At 42.8% G+C, this 26533-nt stretch overlaps 4 protein-coding genes across 4 annotated transcripts, besides 2 other annotated features; all 4 read left to right on the forward strand.

The window, feature by feature from the left end:
* Positions 1 to 9636: 9636 nt before the first annotated feature.
* On the forward strand, positions 9637 to 12326 carry Osi7 (Osiris 7). The gene has a single exon (NM_141369.3). It carries the CDS (start codon positions 9850 to 9852, stop codon positions 10714 to 10716), a length of 867 nt encoding a protein of 288 aa, NP_649626.1. The 5' UTR covers positions 9637 to 9849; the 3' UTR covers positions 10717 to 12326.
* Positions 12327 to 14763: 2437 nt separating this feature from the next.
* Positions 14764 to 14903: a mobile genetic element.
* Positions 14904 to 14993: a mobile genetic element.
* An 824-nt stretch (positions 14994 to 15817) lies between these two features.
* Osi8 (Osiris 8) lies at positions 15818 to 17245 on the forward strand. The gene is made up of 2 exons (NM_141370.2): positions 15818 to 16385; positions 16679 to 17245. The coding sequence occupies exons 1-2, from the start codon at positions 15918 to 15920 to the stop codon at positions 17033 to 17035; spliced, it is 825 nt and encodes a 274-aa protein (NP_649627.1). The 5' UTR covers positions 15818 to 15917; the 3' UTR covers positions 17036 to 17245.
* Positions 17246 to 20853: 3608 nt separating this feature from the next.
* Positions 20854 to 22748, forward strand: Osi9 (Osiris 9). The gene is made up of 3 exons (NM_141371.3): positions 20854 to 21190; positions 21253 to 21508; positions 21982 to 22748. Exons 1-3 carry the CDS (start codon positions 21056 to 21058, stop codon positions 22290 to 22292), a joined length of 702 nt encoding a protein of 233 aa, NP_649628.2. The 5' UTR covers positions 20854 to 21055; the 3' UTR covers positions 22293 to 22748.
* Positions 22749 to 24600: 1852 nt separating this feature from the next.
* On the forward strand, positions 24601 to 26108 carry Osi10a (Osiris 10a). The gene is made up of 2 exons (NM_001382153.1): positions 24601 to 25078; positions 25448 to 26108. Exons 1-2 carry the CDS (start codon positions 24619 to 24621, stop codon positions 26041 to 26043), a joined length of 1056 nt encoding a protein of 351 aa, NP_001368940.1. The 5' UTR covers positions 24601 to 24618; the 3' UTR covers positions 26044 to 26108.
* Positions 26109 to 26533: the final 425 nt, after the last annotated feature.

A 26533-nucleotide genomic window follows, 5' to 3' on the forward strand; every position in this document is an offset into this window, starting at 1 on the left:
CCGCTCAACATATTTAGATCGATATTATTGTCACATTTTTACTTTATAGTAAATTTTAAATGCTCGAACGTTGCGAAGCTTAACATTAAAAAGGCCAAAATTTTAACATTTAATAAATAAAAATCTGTGAATAAAGAAAATCCATTTACATTTTTTAGTTATTTTGTCGGCCAAAAATGTATGTTTTTCATAATTAAAAAAGTTGTGGTTGTTTATTTTTTTTTTTTTTTTTGAGGGGGAATATGGCGAGAAACACATCAGACCCAAAATTCAGTGCGAGCTCAGAAAAGCAGCAGGCATGCTGGGCGTGTATTGCCTATTTTTCTATAATCCACTAACAGGTGCCATTGACAGAGCCTTTTACAATCTGAAAACCAGGTAGGCACTCGTCGGTTGGTGGTCCATGTGGTCTAATCCAACTGCCCAGGCACCGAGAGCTTTTCCGGTTTTGTGGTTGGCACTTTAAATTGGGGTTCGGTGGTTGGTGGTCCGTGGTCCATCGGTGTGGGTCAATGTACACTTTACGGATTTGGTTCCCATTTCACCAAACCACTGAGATTCGGAGATGGTAATCGGCGGCCAGGTGGGAAGGTAGGAAGGTGGGCCAGGTGCTGTGTGTGAAAGTGTTGCAACTGGGCAGTTACACTTGCAGTGGGCTGGTCATGTTCATAATTTAGAGCGGCTGATTCAAGCCGGCTGACATTGAATAATACAATCGTCGAAGATTGGACTGCGGATCTGGGCCTGGGCCAAAAGCCAGAAAAAGTGTTGTTCCCAAGTGGCATTTACAACTTTTCGCACAATGCCGCGGCTGATGTGTGAAAGTTGTCGGCCTGCTGCTTTATTGTCAACATATCGGCGAACGGGGGAACAAAACTCGTTTAATGGAGAGCCGCTCGTTTTGGGCCAACAAAAGAACGAAACGCTGACAACGAAAGTGAAATGCTTCCCCGCTCGATCATAATTACGATAATGACAAATTTTCGTAATGAAACGAAACTGAAGTGCCTTGAAAGTGAAACCTGAGCAATTAATGCTGCCCCTGCCACGCCCCCATTTCTTTTTTAAATTTTTCCTCGAGCTTTCGTTTTCATTCCGCGATCTTTCGGCTATTACACAATGCAGGCGTGGCTGGATATTTGCATTTCATGATTCGGCGGTTTTTGGCCCACCTATACCTGTACCACATATATTTTGTTGACGGGAAAGAAGCTGAAGCCGAATCCTGAGCCAAAGCCAAATGGCAGCCGCAGATGAAAACTGATTATGAAGTGGAAACTCTCACTTTTACGATTATTTTTCTTATGGCTTTCGGTTGTCATGATCTCCATCATCTTTCTTCGGTTTGTTTGCCCATTGTTTTGTCTCTTCGGTCTTCTGTCCCAAGATGATTTGACTTTCAGCCGCTAGAAAAGCGGCATAAAAGTCAATTTTATGCTCACTTTTTGATGCTGATTGGCCAATGCGATCGTGCCGCGGCATCATATGCGGGCCTGTGATTTGGAGCAACACTAAATATCTCAATTAGAAGTTATTGTAGGATTGGAAATGACCTGATGTGGGTCAGACCTTTCTCCACTTGGCTCGAGACCCAAATTCATTTCTCGGCCAGCACAGATGCGCTGCCATTGATATGGAGGTGGGACCCATTCGTCGCAGCCATTCTGACCCATGCCATTCATTCAGCAAAACATCTAATCCAACCCTCTGACAATTGATTAAAATCGAAGTGGCTTTGGTTTTTTGGGCTATGGCCAACTCTGTCGCTTCGACAGACTCTTGCCTGTGGCTGCCACGCGCTCAAAGTCCAGTCCGAACTATTTTTATTTCGATACCGGTTGTCAGTTGCTGTTGTTGCACTCCGGTCGACTCATTCTGTTTTCAATTTCAAACTTTTTTGGGCTGCAGTCACACGTGGAAAAATTCATCATCAATTGAATTCAGCCTTTTCAAATTATTAAATTATATTTGTCTATAGTTACATGGCTCTGTTGTTAATTATGCTTTCTTTCACGAACTTATAAATTACGAGATCCATTTATATGTCATCTATATGTATGTTGCTAGTCAGCCAAATAGCTTTTTTACTGTACAGCACATGACATATTGTTTTAATGGATTTTTGAAATTATTTATTTATTTAGTTTAATAATTAGATTCCAAATAAATTTAATTAATTTTTAATAAAGAGAGATTAGAAAATACGTTGGGAAATAAAATACTCTTTAAGTTATCATAAACGTATTCTTTTCTTTCTCTGCATTTAAGCAAGTCGAAGAAAGTGCCGGTGACTTTGGGTTTGGCTCTGCTCGACTTTGGTTGTTTTTTTGCTATTTTTGTAGTATTTTATTTTTTAGTGCTGGCCATATCCGTTTCTGGCTCGATTTATGCCTTGCGATAAAGTCAAACCGCCGGGCAGACAAAGCGGGGACTTGCTCAGTTACATCGACGTATCGATGACGAGCATCGAATTCGATGGGGCAGCTGCGAGCGCCTTGGGTGAGGTGCGTTATAAATCGGAAAGATTAAAAAAGTAAGAAGAAAAAAGTTTCACTTTCTCAAGAGTTTACAGTTACTCATACAAAAATATGGAAGCTATTGGTGAGCAGAGTTATTGCTCTTTGGCCCGGCCACGATTGGCAGCCGTCTGGCAAAGTGGCCAAAAGGAAATGGCTGTACTAGGCTCAAGAAGAAGCCTGCAGGCCAAATTGAAACCTTATAAAAGACTCTTTGTCAGGGGGTTCTCTCCAATGGGTGAATATGGCTCTGGATTGAAATTAAAATGTTTATTAAATGGATTTTAATTTTACGTATGGCAGAAAAAGAAAAAAAAACCATTAACACTATGCTGGTGAAAATTAAATGCACTACTCTTTAAACTTATTTTATTATTATTATTATTATTCTTATTATTATTATTATTATTATTATTATTATTATTATTATTATTACTATTATTATTATTATCATTATTATTATTATTATTATTATTATTATTATTAATATTATTATTATTATTATTATTATTATTATTATTATTATTATTATTATTATTATTATTATTATTATTATTATTATTATTATTACTATTATTATTATTATCATTATTATTATTATTATTATTATTATTATTATTATTATTATTAATATTATTATTATTATTATTATTATTATTATTATTATTATTATTATTATTATTATTATTATTATTATTATTATTATTATTATTATTATTATTATTGTAGTGTAAACAGGTTTTTATCAACTGAGAATTCATATTTTAAGCATTTAAGAAAATTTACCTCCAAGTTTATTGCAGCTGAAGAGGGGGTTATTGATAAATTTAATACACCACTTTTATATTTGAAATTACGCATATTAAGTGCACATTTGGCAATTGCGTACAACACCTACTTTATTAGGCGGCCAAACACCATACAAAGAAATTCCATTACGCATACGCCGCATAGTCCCGCGTTTATTCAGTTCGTCTATCTGAATGTCAGCCGATGCCATTTAAATTTCAGGCACACTCTTCTTAATGGACAATGACCGCAGTACATTCATACATTCAAACATTCGCTGTTTGACATTGATAGAGCGTCGATTGGATGCAGCAGGTGCAGAAGAGAGTGCGGATGAGCTTTTACCACATCCGCCGCACTGGACACATAATGATTAATGGCCGGCGGAAAGTATTGGCTTAGGTCAGGTGTGAAATTTTCCAGTGTCAGTAGGGGGCTCGAATCATAATCCATTAAGTGGCCCGTGTCAACGCCTCGGAACTGAGGATCTTGCGAGCGAATTTCACTAATTACACCGGAGAAAAAGAAACGATGGCCGTAACAATAAGCAATAACAAACAAACTCGGACAAAGTGTAATTTTGGATGTTGGACCAGCAGCTGTCTAACTCTAATGGGATTTTCGGAGTATTTCGCATTTTGGATGGGGCAGGCTTAATTCGCATTCGCACTTGTGGCCATGGACATAAATACTCGCGTTCGTACAGAGAGTGAGTTTTGTGGCCGTAGCAAAAAACTTTCACTCATGTTGATTTCGAGCGGCTCTGGTTTGGGTTGTTATTGTTGCTCCTGCCAAAAAGCATGCCCATTTCATTATTAATATCGTCATTGCAAAAGCTGTGCCGCAGTCGTGACGAAAAGCCATCAAGTGGTCTGGACATTGACACTTGACTCAGAGCCGAGAGCTCAGAAACTGTTACCCAGTACATTAATGTGGTTAATAATATTTTCGTTAGTGTAGGCTTTCAAGAGGATTAGGCTTTAATTGTCGATTTAATTGGCCATATCGCACTTGACTGAGCAATCAGTTTGCTTCACTGCGCTGGGCGCCACTTTTTGTGTTTTTGTGGTAGTGCGATAGCAGGTCAACCGGAGATACAGTTTTATCGATCGAAGGGTCTTTGATTTCGCGGTATTTTCAGGCTCGGCGTGTCATTACCGTCATTATGATTCCTCTTGGTAGTTTCTGACCGAAATACCATTGAAAGCAAAAGAAGAAAGTTTCTCAGTGCCAGCGAACACATATTGTCTTCTTTATTCACTTGCCAGCATTTCCTCCGCATTCATTGCGAACCAGTCGGTTATGCGCCTTTTTATTTGCCTTAATTTAATTAACAGCGTCGTTTTAAGTAGCCATAAAAAAGTAGTGGAAGAAACAAAAGCGGTACAAGAATAATCATCATCACCAGACCAATGATCATACACGCGCCGGTCACAGAAGTTTCACTTTAAAGAATGCAACGATCGCATCATTCGATCGGTCGCTTCGATCGCAAAGGTTGCCCCTAAGGCCACGAAACTGAAATCGTTGCATTATTTATGCCGCAAAGTGGGGCACAGCAACAAGGGCGTAACTGCTTTCCTGTTGTGGCGGCAACTGCGTGAAAGTTGCGGAAGCTGGAAGTTGTGGGCACCGAAAGAAGCAAGTTTAAGACACATAATGTATCCTCGAGAAAAAGCGAAAGGGCTTGGAGACGGACACACGTGCGCCGCACAGATCGGGCAATAAAAATTGCAATTTCGGCAAGTTTCTCAGGCCAGGAGGAGAAACCCTTTCTCTTTCGAAAGAAAGCGACGGCGGTGCCCCGTTTGCTGCATGTGTGTTCGCAAACAAATTTTAGCGCTCAACTGCACTCGAGGGCCATAAAAGTTTTTCACACGTTATATAATTTTTAACTCCGCCGGCGACTCCTGCTTTCCTTGCATTTCCAACTTTGTGGCATCATTTGCTTACACTGTGGCATCAATTATTCAATAAAAGCGGCATTTAACGGCAAAGAAATTACATAAAAACGAAACGAAAAAAACGCTAATAATTTATTAACTAAATGCTGCAATAAACAAGATATTAACCACACTACGAACATATGCCTGAATGTATCTGATACTTTACCATCTTCTAACATAGATTTATGAAGTTAGGGAAAGTGGAGTAAGATAAAAACTATTACATGCTTTTGGGACAATAATCTTTTAACATTAAGTGAATTAAGTTAACGCACATATAAAATTCAAGCCTTCCAATATAGACAATATGCCCGAAGCCTGTGTGTGACTGTCTCCGAGACATCCGTGCTCCGATTTCGCAATGGATGCCATCGACGACAGCGTCATCGCGCATCGGAATTGGCCTTACCGTTTTGATTATGCCCGCTGAATTAGATAATTTCGAGTGTGGGCCATATCCATAAATGTTTTATTTTTGGCTTGTGTTTTTCGATTTTCAGGCGGCTAGCTAGATGCATATTAGCGCTCCACGGAAAGTGAAAGTGATGAGGCCGATTCCGAGAGCGATTCGTGCATTTATAATTTGTATCTCCAGCGGCGGTTGCCAGGTGGGCCGGCTCAGCGGTTATGCTAATGGGCGTGGCAGGTTTTTCTGCTAAATGATTACAGCACAGACCGCTAATTTGCCTCCGCCTGCTTGAACTGACCTTTCCCCGCGATATGGGGGTCGAATCCGCTGTTCCCATGACATGCGCATGGGCAGCCGAGCCAATTCCCCATTGTTCCAGCTGACAGTGGGCCATAAAAGCAGTCATAAGCGAGGAAGCATGAGCATGCATCTCTGGATATATGGTCGGGTATTGCGACTATGTCGTAAACATGGCCCCTGAAAATTCTCACATTTACACGGCCCTAAACAGCTAAAGAAAGTCAATTACCACTGTATTTGAATGCTACCCGCAGTTGGATACCCAACTCATGTTTATGGAGTTAGTTAAGTGTGTTTGTGTGAAAATTAAAAGCTGTCAATTACTTTGCTAAGTACAACGTTATATATGCAAAACAACCTACAACCTCGTGAGTCATTCAACTGAAGAAATCTATATGGTGGATAAATTTGTTTGCCTTAATAATAATAATATTAATTTTGACGATATCGATTGAGAATAAAAAATGCACATTATAATATGTAATATATACAAAATATTTTCATAATTTACTTATTTCGGTTAGCAAACCCCTGCTTGTATTCATTTGAATTAATCCCTTTTGAAGAGCAACTACATGAGGGTTCGAAAGACGGCTGTCAACTTTTTGCCCAAGCATTTTTGATTTGAACTGGGCCCAAGAAATGACGCCCACTTGACTCTTTGTTGCCGCTCTGTAAGTTAAAAATGAAGATATTAAGTGGCAGTTGCAGTTTGTTTTGCGGTTTCACTCCGTGATTGACTGCAGTGCCATCAGTATTATCATTGGCATTGTGGGAGTTGGTTGCTATTTTTTGTCTCGGTGTATGTCAACACCCACTCGACGGTAATGGCAATGGTAATGGTAATGGCCATGGCAATGGTAATGGCAATTGGTAGTGCTAGGTCCGGCACTCACTTCGTCATCCGTTCATTCATGCAGTTTTGATTTTGTGACTTTGTGAGTTTGTTGGCTTGCATTTTCCAGATGCAGAGCTGCACGCGCGGCGACAGTGATTGTTGTTGTCTATAATGGAAAAGGAAATTTTAACGTGAACTTTCTTTTTTTGTGTACTGCTGCAGTGTCAGTCACAATGGTAACTGCATTATAAATAATATATATATAGCTACATTTATATATTCAAGCTCTGAACTGCTCTGCAGCTCTTTCGACAAAGTCAGATTTCGGCGTTTAAGGTCTGGTGCCGAAACCCGTTGAATTGTTAGGAGCTTGCTCTCCAATTTTACAAGCCATGTGCAAAAGGTAACCTGTTGATATGGCCCGCCACAACAATAGAACATAAAGTGGTTCGCATAGCTTATTCAATCCCAATCCGCTGCACTGTTGGTTTTGGCCTGGGAGGCTGGTGGCCATTCATGTGGGCGGGACGTGGATTCGAGGTCTGCGGGGCCAATGCAGTGAAAGTGTCGTTTTTCATGTTTTCAGCGAGGCAGCAACTCCCAAAGCAGCGAATATAAAAATGTAATCAAATGTCAAATAATTTAACATTTGGCGCCTAGACACATTTGCAAATTAACCAAATTTTCTTGGAAAACCCAACTTATTTTAGCATGCTGTTAGTAATGAAATATGTTCTTTTAAAAGTTATTATTATAGAGTTGGCAGTGGACGGCAAATGTTCTTTTCTGACACATAAATTCTGCCGGCAAAATCCGCTTTAATTTTAAAACTCTAAAAAAAATATTTGTTGAAAATGATTTTTAAAAAATTTTCCTGTGTAAAATAAAATAACAATTGATTTTAATTGATGGGATAGAGAATATTTTGGCATAATTATTGAATTTTTTCTTTTAGTGTCAGAGTCAGAGATTCACGTAATGCGCGGCGATTCCCTCCCAGCATCAGATGCATACGCGATTCGCTTTCACTGGGACACGTCGGTCTGAGCTGAGCTTTGTCTGATCTGGAAAAGCGTTTTCACACCGGTCGCCCGCCGAAGCTGGGGCCCAATTCATAAGCCCATTTTCATTGCATTTTCACACATTCATAACTCTTTAATTAACTATTTTCAACACTTTCGTGGGGTCCGTGGCAATCGCATCCTGCTCGCGGTCATTTGCCGAGATCCGATGCGATCCAGAGGTCCACTTGTATTCGCATTCAGCATTTCGCCTTTGCACACTACAAACTCTCTCGCCCGGGGATGAGAAGATGACTTTCATTTGGCCGGACTCCTGGTCACTGTCTATTTGCGTACTTTTACCTTTCCCAGCCAGTTAGTTAGTCACTTTGGTCAGTTACTTGGTTAGTTTGTGACAGCTATGGGTCGAGCTACTGGTGTTTGCCCGTTGATATCTCAGTCTGCTGGACGCCATCGGTGTGCTTTTCCAGTTGGCCATGGCAACTGTTTGTTTGGGCCGCATCTATTTGACAACGCATATAATTTGCGCATCCGTCGCCAAGAAGGGCAGACCGCCGCATACCACGCATATTTCTCGCAGATGTATCCGCGACTTTCCCTTTTCTGAATGGGGTTATGATTATTATTATTGGCACTGTCACTGCCATTAGTTTCTGTTCCCTGACTTGGTGTTGGCATAGATTCTCTGCCTTCAGAACGTGATCGGCTTCTATTTGGAATATCTTATGACCACAAAAAGAGAAAAATCACACATATCAATATGTCACTGTCATTTTTATTTTAACAAGTCATTTTTCAGCGAACTTGAAAATGATTCCACAATCTAAAAGATTAGCTTAAAGGTGTAAGCGATATTAAATATCAGATAAAGCTCTACTTATTCAAAATAAAAATTATTTTATTGGTTTTTATATTATGTCCGATACGTGTTAGGCAAACTGCTGATAATAATGCAAAATACTTGGTTATATATTCTATAAAATTATCATTGAATTTATTAAGACCAACTATGAATTAGTTAAAAAATTATTAAATAAAGATCACTGTTGCTAAATACGGTTTGTTTTAACAAAAGAATAGAAAAAAATAATTCGATAGTTTAAATAAAGTGATATATTTTAATAAACTTGGTATATTCAAATTGAAATTTTTTGTTAATTTAATAATCTATTTTCAAATTAAAATTGTATGACAATATTATAAAATTAAATTATGAGAGTCGACTAAAATTTAAATATATTGATTTCTAACTGGCAGTAAATTGGAAATGCAAATTAGCCGTTCTGTTCCCCTCAGCCGCACGCTTCCAGCGCTCTACTGGGCTTGAAAGGAAAATGCTTTTACTTACTTTTACAAAATCTCATTTTCAATTAAAGCCCAGACAATTAAGATTACGACTACGATTTTCGGCACTTTTGGCCCGCTCTCTGCAGTCCGGGTAAAAGTAGCTGGTTTTTTGTTCGCTGGTTTCCCACCGGCAGGAGGCTGCGTCTGTTGACAATGTTACATGAACTTCGGGCGAAAGCAGCGCAGCGGCAGCGACAACTTACAAATTACAGTAACAATGCTTTTCCAGCTGCTGGGGTACCGCTGCAGCGCGGCCAACGCTAACGGCGACGTCGATGCCGACTGCGCATTACCGTTGGCCGGCCAAACGAAAGACTTAAGCGAGAAACTTGCACGACTAGTTTAGGGGAACCGCTTCTGGGGGCCAGGGGGCAGGTGGGTCGGAGAAATGCTTTCGCAGCAGATGAGCATGCCGATGCCGAAGTCACTGCCACTGCCGCCGTATATAAATTGTCGTGTGCGGTGGAAAATTGTATCATTCAATCCTTAACCGTCTGAGCAGCTATACGGCAGCAGCAGTCAGCCTAGACCGAAATACACAAAAATACAGTTTTCCATTTAAGAGAAAGTGCGTTCGCCGCCGAACTACGTGAAAGTGTAGTGTGGATCAACAAAAGGATTATTCAAAGAACCCAAATCGTTAAACGTGCAAGAACAAAAACCAACCAAACAAAAACGCATAATGGCAAGCCATAAAGTTACTTTCGGTGTCTTGTGTCTGGTCGCCTTGAGCGCCGCCCTTCCGGCTGAGGAGACGCGCGGCCACGCCCGCAACGCCATCGGCGGCGAGAACGACATTATGGATAGCATCTACAGCGACTGCCTGCGCAAGGACTCCGTCTCGTGTGTCAAGTACAAGCTGTTCAGCTTCGTGGACAAGGTGCTCGGTGCCCGCGACCAGTTCGCCCTGACCGAAGGTGTGACCGTGGTCCGCTCGCCAGACGCTCCCCAACAGGAGGCCGCCCGCTCCATCTCCGGCGATGAGTCGTTCGAGTCCCTGGCCCTGAACCGCATCAGCAGCTTCCTGAACTCACACACCATCAAGGTGGAGCTTAAGGGAGCCGACATTGTGCAGGCTGTTAGCTCCACCGGCCGTGCCCTCGAGGATGCCTCCGAGTCTCTGTTCGGCTCCAACGACCCCAACGCTCCCGAGGAGAGCCGTGGCAAGAAGAAGAAGGCCGCCAAGATCCTGGGACCCATCCTCGCCCTGGTTGCCCTGAAGGCCGCTGCTCTGCTGCCCCTGCTGTTGGGCGCCATCGCCCTGATCGCCGGAAAGGCCCTGCTGATTGGTAAGATCGCCCTGGTGCTGTCAGCCGTGATTGGCCTGAAGAAGCTGCTGTCGCAGGAGAAGCACGTGACCTACGAGGTGGTCGCCCACCCACACCACAGCAGCAGCCACTCGACAAGCCACGACTCGTACGGCAGTGGCTACAGCGCCGATGCCGGAGCCTCCTCTGCCTCGTACGGCAGCAGCGGTCACGGTGGCTGGGGACGCTCCATTGACGCCCAGGACCTGGCCTATGGTGCCCAGAAGCCCGTGCAGGCCTAAGATAACACTGGATCATACCACACAATCACTCAAGAAGCAAAATCAGAAACGCGAAATCACACGACTTGAGCTGCAGAGCTCGCCCGCGACTCTCGAAGAGAAACACACATTATTTATCGTTCGTTTTAATTAATTTATTAATTTAATTTATTTTATTTATTTCTCCAAGCAATGAAAACGAAAAAGAATGAACCACACACACGCAAGATAATGTTAAACCGGACAACACCAGTATCAGAACCATATATGTTAGTTTTTAAACTAATGACGCTAAAGTTAAGTTTGTAAAAAGAGCGGCCAGCGAGAGTTACCCCACAAGTTGCAAATACTCAGCCTTAAGTCTAAGCTCGCACAGCACTTCCAGCACTACCCATCAGCCAATCGATCACCCAACTGCTCTATATCAAGTGCACTCTCATCTGTCAGTTTCTACACCTATACCTCTATCTACATCTACATCTCCATCTGTTTCTGTTTCTGTTTCTGTCTCTCTATTTCTGTGCTTTCATCTAAAACTGCATACTGCCTATACCAAAACTTTGCCGATTGCCATGCAATCGCAGAAAAGTACAAATCCTAACTCTATAATCTATATCTGTACGCTATATCCCTTTCTGTTCTACTATGTTCTTCACATGCAATTCTAGTCTTATAATACAACAACACCAGCAACAACGAGCATGCCTACTATTAGCTTTAACTTACTAGCTCTAACACTATCACTATCTATCAATCTAGCTATCTATCTAACCACTGTCTATCATCTGAGAAACTTCCACATCTTCCTTCAATTTCTCGCCTTTAGCTGAGTCATAGTTTTGGTCATTCGCATGCCATCACTTGCCATAGGTTTTCGAACACACATCGCCGCACCAAACTGCGCTCATTTTCCGGCTCTAACTCAGGGCCACTGCTTCCTCAGTCGACACTCGACACTCGACTTCCACTACGACTCTTCAACTTTCTCATTTCTCCTATCCGCCATCTCTTTCTGCTGCCTTTGCATCTGTCACTTTCTAGCGCTCTACTTTCCCAAAAAAATAAATAAACCCCACTGCCACTCACACATGCACACGCCCAGTGATTCCGCGTAATGTAAAAATATTTTTTTTTAATATTTTAACTCCTTAAGCGTACTTTATGCATCCGAGCGACTCGAACGGCTTGTCGGCCCGATTGGCGTCGGGCTCACCTGCTCTGTGGACCTAAACAGATTTTTAATTATCAACTTAAAAATGCCTCGTTTATGACATTCGGAGAGCCCCCTAGCCAGCGGCTGAAAGTTTCGAGTCGCCAGCACGTCGTCTACTTTAATTTAAGCAAAGTCGTACGGCGATTTCACAACTTTTAACTCTATAACTCTATAATTCCGGCAACAGTAGTAAGATGATGATGATGAAGACGAAGAAGAAGCGTGAAGCTGCAGATGTGGGCAACTCACACAGATCACAAAACTCACTCACAAAAGAATGTAAATTCCATAGATTACAATCCCACTTTCTGTCACATATGCATGTCATTAAACACAACAAAATGATGAAAACAAAACACAAAAAAAAGTTGAAAAACACAGCAAGGAAGATTAATAAATAAAAAATCAAATCAAAATCAAGACCAGTCTCTATAATTTATGGCATACCACGGGGTGAAAGCGAAACGACAAAACCGAAAGCGCTATGCATAAATCCAAAGACGAAAACTGGCCGTTGACAACTCCATCTTGGGCCGAAATGCTTTCATTTCAAGTGAAATTGATTTGCGACCCAGTTGGTCCGGCGAATCTTAAAGATCTGCCCGTTAATTGGTGTAAATAATTATGACTCGAGTCTGGCCAAGACAGGTTAACGAAAACCCAATAAACCTCGCTGCTTTCGGACGGCCCCAGAAAAAAAAACAGTAACAAAAACAGAAACAGAAACAGAAAAGCCAGTTCAACATCGGCCACCGACAGTGAAAGTAAACAGTTAGGAAACCGAAACAGCAACCGACAAGACCCCGAAAACAACCGCGATTGCAATGAAAAGTCTTTGAAATCGCGGCACATGGCCAAGACCAAAAGCGCTTTTCAAGCCGCTCTAAATGTGGCTTTTTCCACCGCAGCCTAGCGAATGCCCGCGAAAACAAAAGACAGGTTAATGCGCATTAATGTTAACAACTCATTTGAGCAGCTGCCAAGCTTGAGCAAACATTGACTGACCACTGTCAGTCTTTTTCTTCTATTTATTGTGGCGAACGAAGAGCTCACTTAATCAACAGAAAATTACAAAAATTTCGGAATACGCTTCGCGTAAATTTATCTCAAAGAGACCGCTTTGATGCCCCCAATCGTGAGTTGGAGCTTAAAAACACCCATACGAGCGATTGTCCGGGATTATGCCTGCTTTTCAGCTTAGCGATGATAATAATACATTTTAGGCAAATGCATACAAAATATCACTTTCCATTAGCATTTTGCGCTTCCACTGCCTACTGTATATAGCCGTTATGTCCCCCAAGACTTACAATCAGTTTACGAAATTGTTAACGTTCTTCGGCTTTTGCCCAGCCTATTTTCGGTTCTGATAGATTTCGTTTACTGCTGCTGAACATGGTAGTATATGCAAATCGACTACCAAAATGAAAGCCCGAATCGGTGATTTGGAGCGAGCAACGGTTGTGCCGCTAGAGAAATTCCGCCTCAGCTGCGACCAAACTGGTGCAGCATCAGCTGCATCTCATCGGCTGCAATTTCACATTCTGAAAACCAGATAAAAACCACAAAATTTGCAATAATTCATAAGAAGAGATAATGGTGATGGTGGGTGGGGAGGGAAGGGGGGGACTTTGGTGGAGAATCGTGCAGAGTGCCCAATTTGAAAGCAATTTCACTGTCAACTGGATGGGGGCAGTGGGGGTTAAAGCCAAGTGGAAGAAATCGGCTGGGCTGGAGGGGATGGGGATGCCTGCAAGGGCGTCGTCGCAGCGCAAAATGTGTGCAAAATGCTCAGCGAAATGAAAACGAGTTTAGGCTCCGAAAGCAGGTCACCAGAACGTACACAACGACAAGGGGCGGTCCCGAGCCAAAGTTGATTGTCGGCCTTGCAGCACTGCGCTTTCCAGCAAGACGCAGCCAGAAACCAGAAAGCCGGCAAAAATCGGCTAAAAGGAAAATGTACGAAGTGAAGAGTCAAAGTGCCTGCCTGACTAATAATATTATTAGGCGCTTGGCATTACTACCACTGCTATAATTTTCCGCTCCAGCACGTTTTTCCCACACTCTATACTCGACAGTCAGACAAAGCACGCATATGAATTTATGATTACACCAATTGCTGGTGGAGTTTTGCTCGGCGGGCAGTTTGATTAATCAACTGAGCGCATTTCCGAGCTTTCATTGCTTTTGATTAATTCAAAGTTAATTGCCCACGAGCACCGCAACAGTTTTGGTCACTCGAGCGTTTTCAGCACGCCTAATTTGCAGTCGCTTCTACTAGAGTCGTTTGTGGTCAATTTAAATTACGCTATCCAGTTAACAACAATCGATCGTAATTGTCCAACAGCCGTCGCATCCCCATCGCCCCAGCGATTATGTTGAACATTGCGTGAGGACTTTGATTAGCAGTTCAATTTGCATTGCAGGTGAGGAACGACTAATTGCTTTCATCGCTGCGCTCTAGAGCGCTCGAGCAGCAAGTGGTTGAGTCGCGTTGTAAACCGCTGATGCCTAAAGTTGAGGTCAACATTTGGGTCCCTTCAGTAAAATTGTGGTCACAACAAATAACTGAATATTATTATGATAGTATTTTTTACGAATTTACACATATTTGCAAAATGCAAATGCAATGCAATGCGTCAAAGAACTGATTGGCATTTTTATTTGACACTCACGCTTTTGGTCATGCGAAACATTTTTAAATTTGTTTTAAATAAACATTACAAAAAGTATAGCTTGTTTGCTATAAAAAATAGTATTATATAAATCGGGTATTTAACAGAAGACAAACGAGGGACCTCATTCTTTGAACTTCTATACGAGAGTCAGTATGTAAGTATGTAACAGGTAAAAGGATTTATAAGTAAAATAAATATTGTTTAATTATATTTTATAAAAAAATTGCGTTTAATTAAGCAAAAAACCCTTAATTTTGACCTTTAAAGTCAAAAATTCAACTTATTTCACGGTGTGTAAACAGTTTCTTGACAAACTGTATATTGTAGATCAGGATCAATAGCCTAGTCCCAATAAGAGCTTTGATCTCAGGAATTATAAAAGCTAGAAAGTTAAGATTAAGCATGCATGCTCTGGAAGGCTGTGGCGGGATTTAATGGGATCTGTGACGGGCTCTGGAGGAGCCTGGGGCGATCAGGCTGAATTAAGAGAGAGATAAATAGCAATAATGACGACACTTTAACATCTCCCACTTCTTTAGCACATTTTTTACAACCTCTACCACTTAATAATTATTTGGCTGCTGCCAATTATTATTTCTTTGTGCCGATTTGACACCTGCTTGCTAATTTTTATCACTTCAATTATTTCAAACGCCACCTGTCGGCCAATTCAGCAAGCCAGATGTAATTAAATATTATGCTCTTCTCTGCTTTCGTTCAGTGCAATCAAGTTCGTGTCTTGACTCTTTCGTTTAAGGAGAAGCAGTTTTTTCTCCAGCACCTAAAAGTAAGCAATAGAAATATGGTTTGTCAAAGTGTACAAGAAAAAAGAAAAGTTATCGCGAAAATTGGGTGACGACAGTGAATCTGCCCCAAAATATTTGCAAAAAACCGAAAATGCATATGTTAACGGTCTAGTAAGTCGGGCGCAGAGACAGAGAAGAATGGCAATGGCAACGGCAGTCACGCACGAGCTCAATAGCTTAGAACGGGCTAAAAAGTGGGAATATAATTGCCAACGAAACTGCATTTCGGCGGCTTCGCAGCGAAATCACGAAAGCGCAGCCCCGCTCGCCAACAGCATCTGGCTAATTGCCGTGATATTTAGACTAAGACAAAGCGTGTGTTTTTGTGTTTTTTAATTTCAGGCAGCCGGCCGACATGCGATTTATCCGCCACAGGTATAAAATGCATAAGACCAACCGGCCAGCACTCAGTTGAGCACCCAAAGAGCAGCGCCCGGCGTCATCTCCCCAGTGTATGCCTCAGCTCAAGGATCGCCCAAGGATCCTTATCTCGTCCAGCGTCCAACAGCAATACCCAGCACAGTCATGATCAAGTACGTGTGGCATGTGGCTGCTCTGATGATCGTCTTCTGTTGGCTCTCCAGTGCCCGCAGTGCCAGCTACCAGCATCAGAACCCGAACAGTCTGAGCTCGGCCCCCAGGCCCCAAGTCCAAAACAGTAACCCCGGAATGGGGTCTACGGGCTTGTGGAAGGACATGTCAATGGTCTACCGCATATACCAGCAGTGCTCGGGCGATAACATGTCCGTTTGCCTAAAGGTCAAACTGCTAACCGGCTTGGAGAAGGCCTTTCGATCGGCAAAGTCTCTCTCGCTCATGGAGGGCATTCAGTTCGTCAGTTCTGGTGGAGAAAGTGAGGAGACCAAAAGAGCGCCCATTAGCGAAAAGGATATTGAAGCCGTCTTGCCGAGAAGTGTGGACGCCAAGGAGCAGGTCCTAAACAACATGATCCTGAAGCGGGTGGGCAACTTCCTACAGGATCACACGCTACAGGTGAGTGTAGTTTGAGACAGTGTGAAGTTATACAAGGATGTAACAAAGAAATATTTTTGATTAATAAAGGGATACTTTTCAAATTTTAAACTAACAAAAATACTTATGAACTAAATACTTTATTTGACTTTTGTTTATTTAGAGAAATTAGAGAAATTGTAATTGCCTTCCGAGTAATTCATAATCACAAAATATGTATAATATATTAAAGTCTATCATTCATATTTTAAGCTTCTTTGTAAGAGTCTTAGTGTTTCTGTTTTATTTAAAATTTGTTTTAAATTTAACTTCAGGTGAAATTCGATAACGAGGCAAATTCGGTGGAGGGTCGCAAGAAAAAGGAGAAGAAGGGCAACGGCGCAATGATCATGATTCCCCTTCTGCTTGGCGGCACCATTGTGCCCCTGGCCTACGGAGCCTTGGCCATGTTGGCGGGAAAGGCGCTGATTGTGTCCAAGCTGGCCCTGGTGCTGGCCTCGATCATCGGAATCAAGAAGCTGCTGAGTGGAGGCGGCGGCGGGAAGGAGTCCTCCCACGAGGTGGTCGTCTCCTCAGGAGGACATTCCGGCTGGGGTCGGGAGCTGGACACCGCCTACAGCGGCTGGAAGCCGGCGGCCAAGGAGTCGGCGGGCAGCGCCAAGAGCCTGTGAGCTCGCATTTGCATTTGGAAACAGAAGTATCTCCTAGAAGGGAGATTCTCGGGAGATTATCGTGGAGAGTGAACCAAAGAATCGAGCGCCGCAAGAACTGTCTGACTAATGTCTAGTTTAATTCGCCTTATCGATCCTTAATTTAACGAACTAAATGTGTGTGTTAGGTTTAAGTAAGCCCTAATTAAATATAGTAAATTCTGCTACCCGAAATTCGCATGAAGATGAGTTTTTTATGGTTTCGTGGCCGCTCCCCAAACATGAATTTATGATGACAATTAAGTTTCATTGAAACGGGCTTACGTGCGTGCCAAAAATGGCTGACGAAGCTGCTTCGCTTTCTACCAAACTCAATGTCAGATGTACGATATAAGGTTGCAACAGCAGTTGATTTTCGATTGGATTTTATATGTAAGTATACCTAAAAAGAAATTAACTAAGTAAATATTAATAAATAAATGTACTTTTAAAGACTTATAACAATTTTCTTTAGACACTATTCTTCGCTTCTCTATTATTGGACAAATATGTTTTGTTTGCTAACATTGGTGAAAGATGATTAACATATTTGAATACGTAGTTTTCCACTTGGATTCCTTCAAATAATTTCCCTGTAAATTCCACAATGCAAAGTTGACTTAAACTGCACATGCAGTTTTCTGTTTTCTGTTGGCCTGCATTTGCTGAATGCAATATTCATAGATAGAAAATTGCGCGCCACTTTCCTGGCTTCTTGGCTCATATGTTTTCCCTCCCTGTCCATTGTTGTGGCTACCTTTTTTGGTATGCGACAATTTCACTTTTGGGCCACTACACGAAATATTAATGAGCTGCTGCCGCTCAGTGTAGAACATTGAACCTGGCCAACGACGTTCCCAAGCCCCTCGCTCACTTATTCAGTTTGTTAGTTGTGGGCGCCCTTTGCTGGCGCACCACTGACGTCATGGGGGGACTTTCATTAATTGAAAATTACCCAAGCGCACCAGAGGCAGAGGCATGTAAACAGCGCCGGGCTGCAAACTAGAGCCGGAGCTGAGCTGGGCTGAACGGAGCTGCCTTAACCCGGAATTCCATTCCAGCCAAGCGGAATGAAAGTGAAACTTTGAAAAGGTGTCAATTTTGGAGATGCCACTGAAAAGGTTTGGGGCGGCTAAGCGGGTGGGGCCGCAATTGAGGATTGTTTGCTTTGAATGTGCGATGCTTTAAGGCGGTTTTATCTCTAGAGCGAATATTTCGCATGCTTATTTGGGTCAGCCAGCGAAATGGCCAACTATGAACGAAGGAGCCATCAGAAGATAGCTTGCGAATTAATTGAGCGCACTCTATTGAAATGACTGGGCTAAACTGAAATATTAATACAACTAGTTGTATTAATATGAAATAAACTGCAATTACTAATACGTTTTAAGAGTATTTAAGAGCTTTTCTCCTCAATAAAACCATAACTTAAATTTTAATGTTGTTTCTATATTGCATCACTCAATGTTTAAAGTGGCGCAGTTGAAGTTGTATAAGATGTTAGCAATTAAATTACTTTTTCACTTTCGTTGCGCACGCACAATGCTAATAACTTGCATCATATTGACTCTTTAACACTCTAACTGGGACACAAAAGACGTACTTCACTGGGTTAAATATTTTGATAATTTTTATGTATATTATAAATATTAAGTGTGAAAGACAGAATAAACAATTTTTTCCATATTTCTCCAATTAGCTTGTGTGTAATAATGTAAGAAATAAACTATTAAATGGTTGTTTTCAGTCCGAAGCTTATGAAATATAAAAAAAATATATATTAAAGGTTTTCTATCAAAGATTTTTCATGTAAAGATAAATATTTAGAAGCATATTTATGCATATTATATCACGTTATTATTATCATTATAGATAAATCTAAAGGATGGACTGAATTTGAAAAGGGCCATTGCAGAAAGGGCATTAGATGAGACACATCACACATCGTGACAGTGGCTGGCATATCCAAATCCAAATCTACATCCACATCCATCCATATGTTCACGTGCACGGCATTTACATATTCCATCAACGGATTTTGGGCTCATGTTGCCGCTTTGGATAATCGTCTGCGAAATGTCGAGTGGCTTTGCATCTAGATGCGAGCTGTGTGTTTTGTGTCTGTGAGGTTGTTTTCGGCAGCATGCAAATTTGCGGCGTAGCTTTCTTTCGGGGCACTTGCTCGTCTAATGCGTGAATTACCGGCTAACGATGAGCGATGGACGCTGGACGATGGACGATGGACGATGGACGGCGGAGCGATGGGGCGGCAGGCAGACGTGTGGCAATTTTTGAGTGCTGCAAATTAAAGCGACATAATGCCAATGAAACTCTAGTGCGACAGTCGCTGTGCATCCGTCGACGGCGATCGGATTGGCATACAAAAGTGCAGATACATTATGCGAGATGCCCGCTGGGGGCACAAACAAACACATAAATAAAAAGCAAAATTAAAGTGAAATTTCCTCCACCGTGCCGCGGCAGCGCCAGCAAACTAGTTAATTTTCTATTTTACTCCAATTCGAGTTGCGGTTGCTTTCGACCATCGCCGGCCATCTTAAATGGCGCTCTTGATTAACCACCCACCGCCCACTCCCGCCGGACTACCACTCGTGTGTGTGTGTGTGCGGTCTGTGTGTAGGCAACTGCAATTTGAAATGAAACCGCTGCTGCCGGCACTTTCTGCTGCACTCGAGATTTACACAGTGCTGAAAGTGTGCCATCATCAGGTGGCGCCTCAAAGGTGCATCAAATACGTTAGCCACGTATTACAGCTTGTTACATTTTACCTGGGTCTGCTGTGTAATCAAATAGTCCAGAACTAAATAACAACTCACAGTCCTTCAACCAAATAAATATGCAAAAGATTTGTAAAAAGTGGAAATACAGGCAAGCGTCTAGTTGGGAAACAAGCGGCTTTCAAGAGCGTATTCTCCCTTTTGCAGTGAGTTAGAAACCTCACATGATTTCAAAGGTGTTGCAAACGTATTGTGTGCAAAAACACAACATAAAAGTAAATATGTAATGGAAAATTCTGTTTATTTTGAGCCTTTTAGCTAAGCTGATCCCAGTTGGAAGGGTTAATTAAATTGAATTTAAGCTGCCAGTTATAATAGCATATGCCGTATTCTAACTCTGCAGTGACCTGCAAAGAAAAATCGCTCCTTTTAAAATGTATTTTGAAAAGCTGGCTGACTTAATCCAGGTAAGGTACAGTTGCACCCTTGTTTACGAAAAGTATTGTTCTAAGCATTACCACATAGGATTAAGATTCTTATAATTCCAAATTTTATTCTTATAAATTTAATTCACAAAGCTTTCCCTTAAAGCGACACGTAATGCAAGAAAAATCAATATTTAAGGGCTGGCCGATCTGTCTATTGGCCCCCTGAACAATTGGCCTTCTCCTTGTGGCAGGCAAACAGCTAACTGCCGCCGAAGTGTGTTGACAAACAACAACTGCCAATCCGACGAACTCTGCCAGCGTAAACGGCGACCGCGCCACCGCGTCCACTTCGGCGCACCTGTCCAGTTGTCGCTGCAGCGCCTTGTATGGCCGGCCACCAAGACTGTGCGACTCCGAGTGCGACTTCGGCTGCAACCTGGCCAGGTTCGTGGTCGGGTTGTTTATTTAAATTCTAAGCTCGGCTACTGTGTGCGATGGGCCAAGCGGGGCAGTCGGGGGGCTCAGACCACTTGCGGAGCGCTAAAGCGTCAACGTTGTCGTTGTCGTCGCTGCTGGCCAACGCTGCCGCCGCTCTGCTGGCCGGGAATAAAACTCGATCCGCGTGCGTCTTCTAGCCACAGTTTACCGGTTGCCTTCTGACCGACAGATCGAACACGCCAATCGAGCGCAGTGCACTCAATCAAGTGAACACACACACACGCATCCCCGAATCGCCAGGAAGTGGCAGGATATCAAATCAGCGCAGCAGTGTCGAGTGTTTGTGCGAAGCATTCAAAAAAAAAATAATACAAAAAAGGAAATACCCATCACGAGCCATGTTCAAGTTCGTGTGCCTTTTTGCGCTGATTGCCTCCACGGCGGCGGCTACCTCGGAAGCGGACAGCTTGCTGACCAGCGCTTTGAAGATGGTCAAGGACTGTGGCGAACGGTCCATGGTCTTGTGCATGAAGGTAAAGCATTTAGTTGCCAGTAGCCCGAGAGAAACCTATCCTAATTCATGATCCACCCAAAGGAGCGAGCCCTGCACTACTTCGATGCCGAGAACGGGGATGTGCGGCTCACCGAGGGCATTGCCCTGGTCAAGACCGATGAGATCCCGGTGGGTCGATCCCTCAACGAGATGCAACTGCCCGAGGAGGTTGAGGCCCGGGAGGCCGAGGTGGACTCCCTGCTGGTGGAGCGCGTTGCCCGCTTCTTCGGCACCCACACGCTGCAGTTCAAGGTGCCCAAAGACTCCATCCAGGACATGCAGCGCGCCCTCGAGGAATGTGAGTATCTGGCTAGTACCCATCGAATCCCACATAAATTACAGTTCTGGTCTGGCCAAGACATTGCCTATTTGGGTTACTAATGCAAGCGACCAGTTCGGGCAGATGGCTCTGGCACAAATCCTGTTTTCACTGTTAAGTCTCCGCCATATCGAGGTCATCCTGTGATGCAGCCAGATGCCCACATAGGCACATGGCCACATGGCCACATAGCGGTGCATTGGCAGCTGGTTATCCAGATAGTTGGCTATTAATTGCACTTTAGTCAGGCAGTTAGCAAGGCTTACTTTCTTTTTGTGCGCAGCGGCTGCAATTTCCGATTTCCAATTTCTATGCGCAGCCACATAGAAAGCGGTCGATCCTGTTCGCTTGCTAATTATCTGTGCTCCAGTTGCTAATGAGCGGACAGCTCCGCTCCAGCGAAAGTAATGCAAATCATATAACTAACTACCAAATCGTTTCTCCCCCTGCAGCTCGCGGCAAGAAGAAGGAGAAGAAGAAGTACCTGATGCCCCTGCTAATGCTCTTCAAGCTGAAGATGGCCGCCCTGCTGCCCCTGGCCATTGGCTTCCTGGCCCTGATCTCCTTCAAGGCCCTGGTCATCGGCAAGATCGCCCTGCTGCTCTCCGGCATCATTGGGCTGAAGAAACTGCTCGAGTCGAAGAAGGAGAACTACGAGGTCGTTGCGCACCCGCACTACGAGCACGAGCACAGCTACGGCCGCTCGCTGCCATCTGATGACTCCCAGGCCCAGCAGCTGGCCTATGCGGCGTATAAGCAATAAGCTGCATGCCAAATATTCTGAATGCTGAATGCTGAGGCAACCGTAATCAGTGCAATACTCGGAGGGCCGTCTAATTTATCTATTTATTTAATTTATTTGTATAGCATAGTTCATGCCAGGCTTACACACTTAAGGCGCCATCAAGAGAAATAGAAGGAAAGGTAAATCCCGAACCCACACAAATAGGTCTAAGGAATCAGCAGCTAGGGACTGCCGCCAGAGGGGAACACCTGGCGTCGTTTAATCTATTCTTAAAAATGACTGCCACTGTCGTATTAATACTCAGAGCTTTATTATTTAAAACTCTACGCTTAACTTAACTTAACTCAACTGAACTCTTAACCAAACTATTAAACTAAACTGCCTAACTCTGAACTGCCGCTAGGCGCAGAAAAAGCCCCCCTGGCCAAGCCCTCCCCCACACAAAACAATAAAAGAAATGCCGCATTTATTCCGAACATGTGTATTGCTGTCTTACTGTTTCAATCGAATATCGCTCATACGCAGCGAATTGCTTTCACTCTTTCACCGGCTAAGGCGAACTAGGCCAGCAATATCAATTGCATGGGCGACACACAAAATCACGGAGCAAGATCGCCGGATTTCACTTGAGCCAGCTAGTCAGCCAGTCAGCCAGGCGTAAAGCGCAGCAGAAGCCTCTTCCTCGGTCTCGGTCAGTTATATATAAACACATATGTATATCCAATGTCGCTCCAGAAACTGGCTCACATCTCGGCATCTCGGGAAAATCTAATGAATGTTGCGACCTGCTTTTTTGTTTTTTTTTTTTTTTTTTCGCACACGCAGTGCAACACGTACGCCCCAAACAAATTAGGTGTGTGGATGAGAGCATGGATTCCAGTTCCAGCTGGGAGCACGCCCCGCGGCTGCAATTTATGGCCGTGGCCTGGCATCGCCATTCGGCATATAAATGGCCAAAGCCGACAAAACCCAAGGCTCAAAATGGCCAAAAGGCCAGGCCGCCGCCTCGTACGTCTTTTATTTTTTGTTGCTAACTATTTGTAAACAACTGCAGGCAACTGGCAGTGAATTTCAAGTATTGGCGGTGAAAGTGTTTATTAATACAATTTCTTTTCTGTCGCTGCGCTTTGCAATAGGAAATTTATTAGCTGTCGGCCATTGCCCGCGACCTGGCAATAAAAGAAAACAAACTTTTGTAAAATTACCAAAGTTTTCGGCGACAACCGCACAGGCTAAACCGTAATTCCAATGCCAAAAATCCTTAAAATTGGCCTCGAATGATCGAATAACTTGGGAGGAGTCTAAACTTCTCGAAACTTTATCTTCTCGCCTGTCTACTCAGTTTTGTCAGGGGAATTGGGGTGTTCTTGAGTTCGCCAAAGGTCTTGGGGTGCTAAGTTATCAGAGACTTTCATAGGGGGATATTCAAATTTCTCCCACAGCATTGACTAGGAAAATACTCACCTGTTTTTGCTGGTATTGCAGTCAAGTCTCTCTTGACGTGCTGGCATCACCAAACCAAAGTCTTAACTCTTACTGGCTTCGCCTAAAAGTTTGCTAGGACTTAACTCTCGAACTCAGGGGATTATTCCACTGATTTGTATGCCGTTTAGCTTCATTGTGAAACTGGTTATTATGGTAAAGGAAACGTACATCTTTGTTCTACAAGTAATAATGTAACGTTCTGAAACTTTTTCGATGTTTAAAAAATACATGTAAATAATATTAAAACGAGAATAGTTATGGAACTAAAAAATGTATCATTATAAACCTTTTTGGGTTCGGGTTTTCCTTAACACCCAAACCAAGTTGATTTCCCAAACGTAAATCGGTTTCCCTCCTTTCCGCTTGTTTGTTTTCTTAATTGACTTGTGGCAATTTTCAAGTTTTTCTCTGTAAACGATTGAACATTACTGGTAATTCCCTAAGCGACTCCGTTCATTTAATGGACCGGCATTAGCAATGGTAATTGTAAATATTCCGCGTGGTCCGAGCGGTGGCGCCTCCAAGTATTTCATAATTCCTGTGGAAATACAATAACTGCTTGCATAATGGGGGAGATGTGCGAAAAATTGGCCACCAGTCGCTGCAGCTTTGGGTCGTGTGCACTGACCATGACCATGCCGGCTTAAATAAGAAGCGGCCCAAGACGAAGAGCCCCTGGTTGGCGTTGATGTACAACAATTTCCGTTATTGGGCCATGTGCAAAAAACAGCGCGTTAACTGAATGAGAGCAGATTTAGCCAAAAGACCAGTCGGTTATTGTATAACAAGATTTGGCGGATATAAAACAGAAGGGTCAGTTGGCCAGCGGGCTCAGTTGAGATCAAAACACTCGACCATTATGTCGCCACTGGATATCGTTTTGCTCCTGGTCAGTTTCCATCAAGTGATTGGCAGTGACTTTTCCGCCATGAGTTTGGAGTTCAAGCAGTGTGTTCGTGGATCACAGAAACCGAAGATCGGTGAATGTTTAGGAAGATCCGCTCTGAACTTCATCCAGAAATTAGATGAGAGCGATAACGTAAAGTTCGTGGAGGATTTTGTGACAGTGAAAAGTGAAACAGCTGCAGTCAGATCTCTATCAAATGTGCTCGACACGGATCCAGTGGACTTCCGCGGTATCCTCGAGAATGCTGGCGCAGTGATGGGTCAACGGAGTATGGAGTGGCATATGGACGGCCTTTATCCTGGACTTATGTTCAAAATAGGTCCCACAGCGGATGCGAATAGTGTGGCCGAGTTCGTCCTCGATGGAGCGGCGCAGGGAGAGCGACAATTTGGATTCGAGGATCCCTCAACCGGTATGCTTTCAAAATCGGTGCAGATAATATTATTAATAGAAACCAAACTTAAGCGAAATATATATTGAAATATTTATTTATTTGAACACTGTATGCTTAACTTATAAAACTAAGCTGAAGTATGGGTATCAGCCATAGCTTTTGGCTGCATATAAATTGATATTGAAATTGATATCAATTTATCAAATTTAAATATTTGACGAAATTTGAGTGTATTTCAAGGTGAAGTTTGCAAAATGTTCAGAACATTTCTTTCAAGTGTTAGTCCAACATTTTTTGTTGTGCTTGGTGAAGAAAAACGTATGCGAGCCAAAGACATTATTAATATACATATATATTTTTTACAAATATTTATTAATACATTTTCAGGTCGCGTCTTGACCAAGCAGTATTTACTGCCCTTTCTTCTGGGCTTAAAGTTCAATCTGGTGGCCCTAGTACCCCTGATATTTGCTGGCATATGTCTGCTGCTCAAAAAGTCATTATTTTTGGTCAAGCTGGCCATATATGTGAGCAGCTTCTTGGGACTGGGTGGAATCGTTGGTGGACTTGGAGGATTGGGTGGTGGTTTTGGAGGTGCCAGCTTTGGCGCTGCAAACTTTGGTTTGGGTGGCTTTAGTGGCCACCGTCCAATCGGCCAATTTCCCGGAAAGACTACGGTATTTGGCAAAGGCCAGGATGAGTTCCACCACCAGTACGATGTGCACGAGACGTCGCCTTATCGTCGAAGTGAACGAAAAGTTCGATTCGAGCAGCCTCGAATGGCGGAAACGCCGGGCCAAGCACCTCCAGTCAACCCCAAACCGCCCACCCAAGACCGTTTCTACGACTTTGAAAACCAACGCAGGCCAAGTAACAAACTATTGGCATCCAGTGTGGAGCAGGAGGGCGAACTTCTGTTGAGAAACTTCCAGGACCCCCACCGAATGGAGGGCTGGCAGGCGGTGGACGTGAGATCGCTATGAGCACATAGTTTACACTTTACAAAAATTTGTGTATATAAAATCATAGTGCGTTGTGTAGGGTATTTAAAATGTATCTATCTATTAGATAAAATATAATTATCCTTAACTAACTTCCCCCACAGACGATTCTTAATTAATAATATATTTAAAAAACGTTGAGATCCCCGACTATCAAACAGCAAATATTTCAATATTAATCGATAGAAATTAAAAAAAAAAGTCAGGAAAATGACATGCGCTTCAGAAGGACGGACAGTCAGACAAACGGACACGGAATGGGATAGAAAAAGGTTCCTTTTACCGTTACATACTTTTTAACGAATCTAGCAAGCCTTTTTACTCTATCACTAAAAGGTATAAAAAGTAATATAGTTTTTGTATATGTATCACGAATTATTCACCACTCCATTTTTTAGGTTTAGTTACCCACTAAATATTATGATTTTCTTGACGAGCATAATCACGTAACTATGTACATTTATTTGTACTA

The sequence above is a fragment of the Drosophila melanogaster genome, chromosome 3R (assembly GCF_000001215.4).
Source record: "Drosophila melanogaster chromosome 3R".
NCBI lineage: Eukaryota > Metazoa > Arthropoda > Insecta > Diptera > Drosophilidae > Drosophila > Drosophila melanogaster.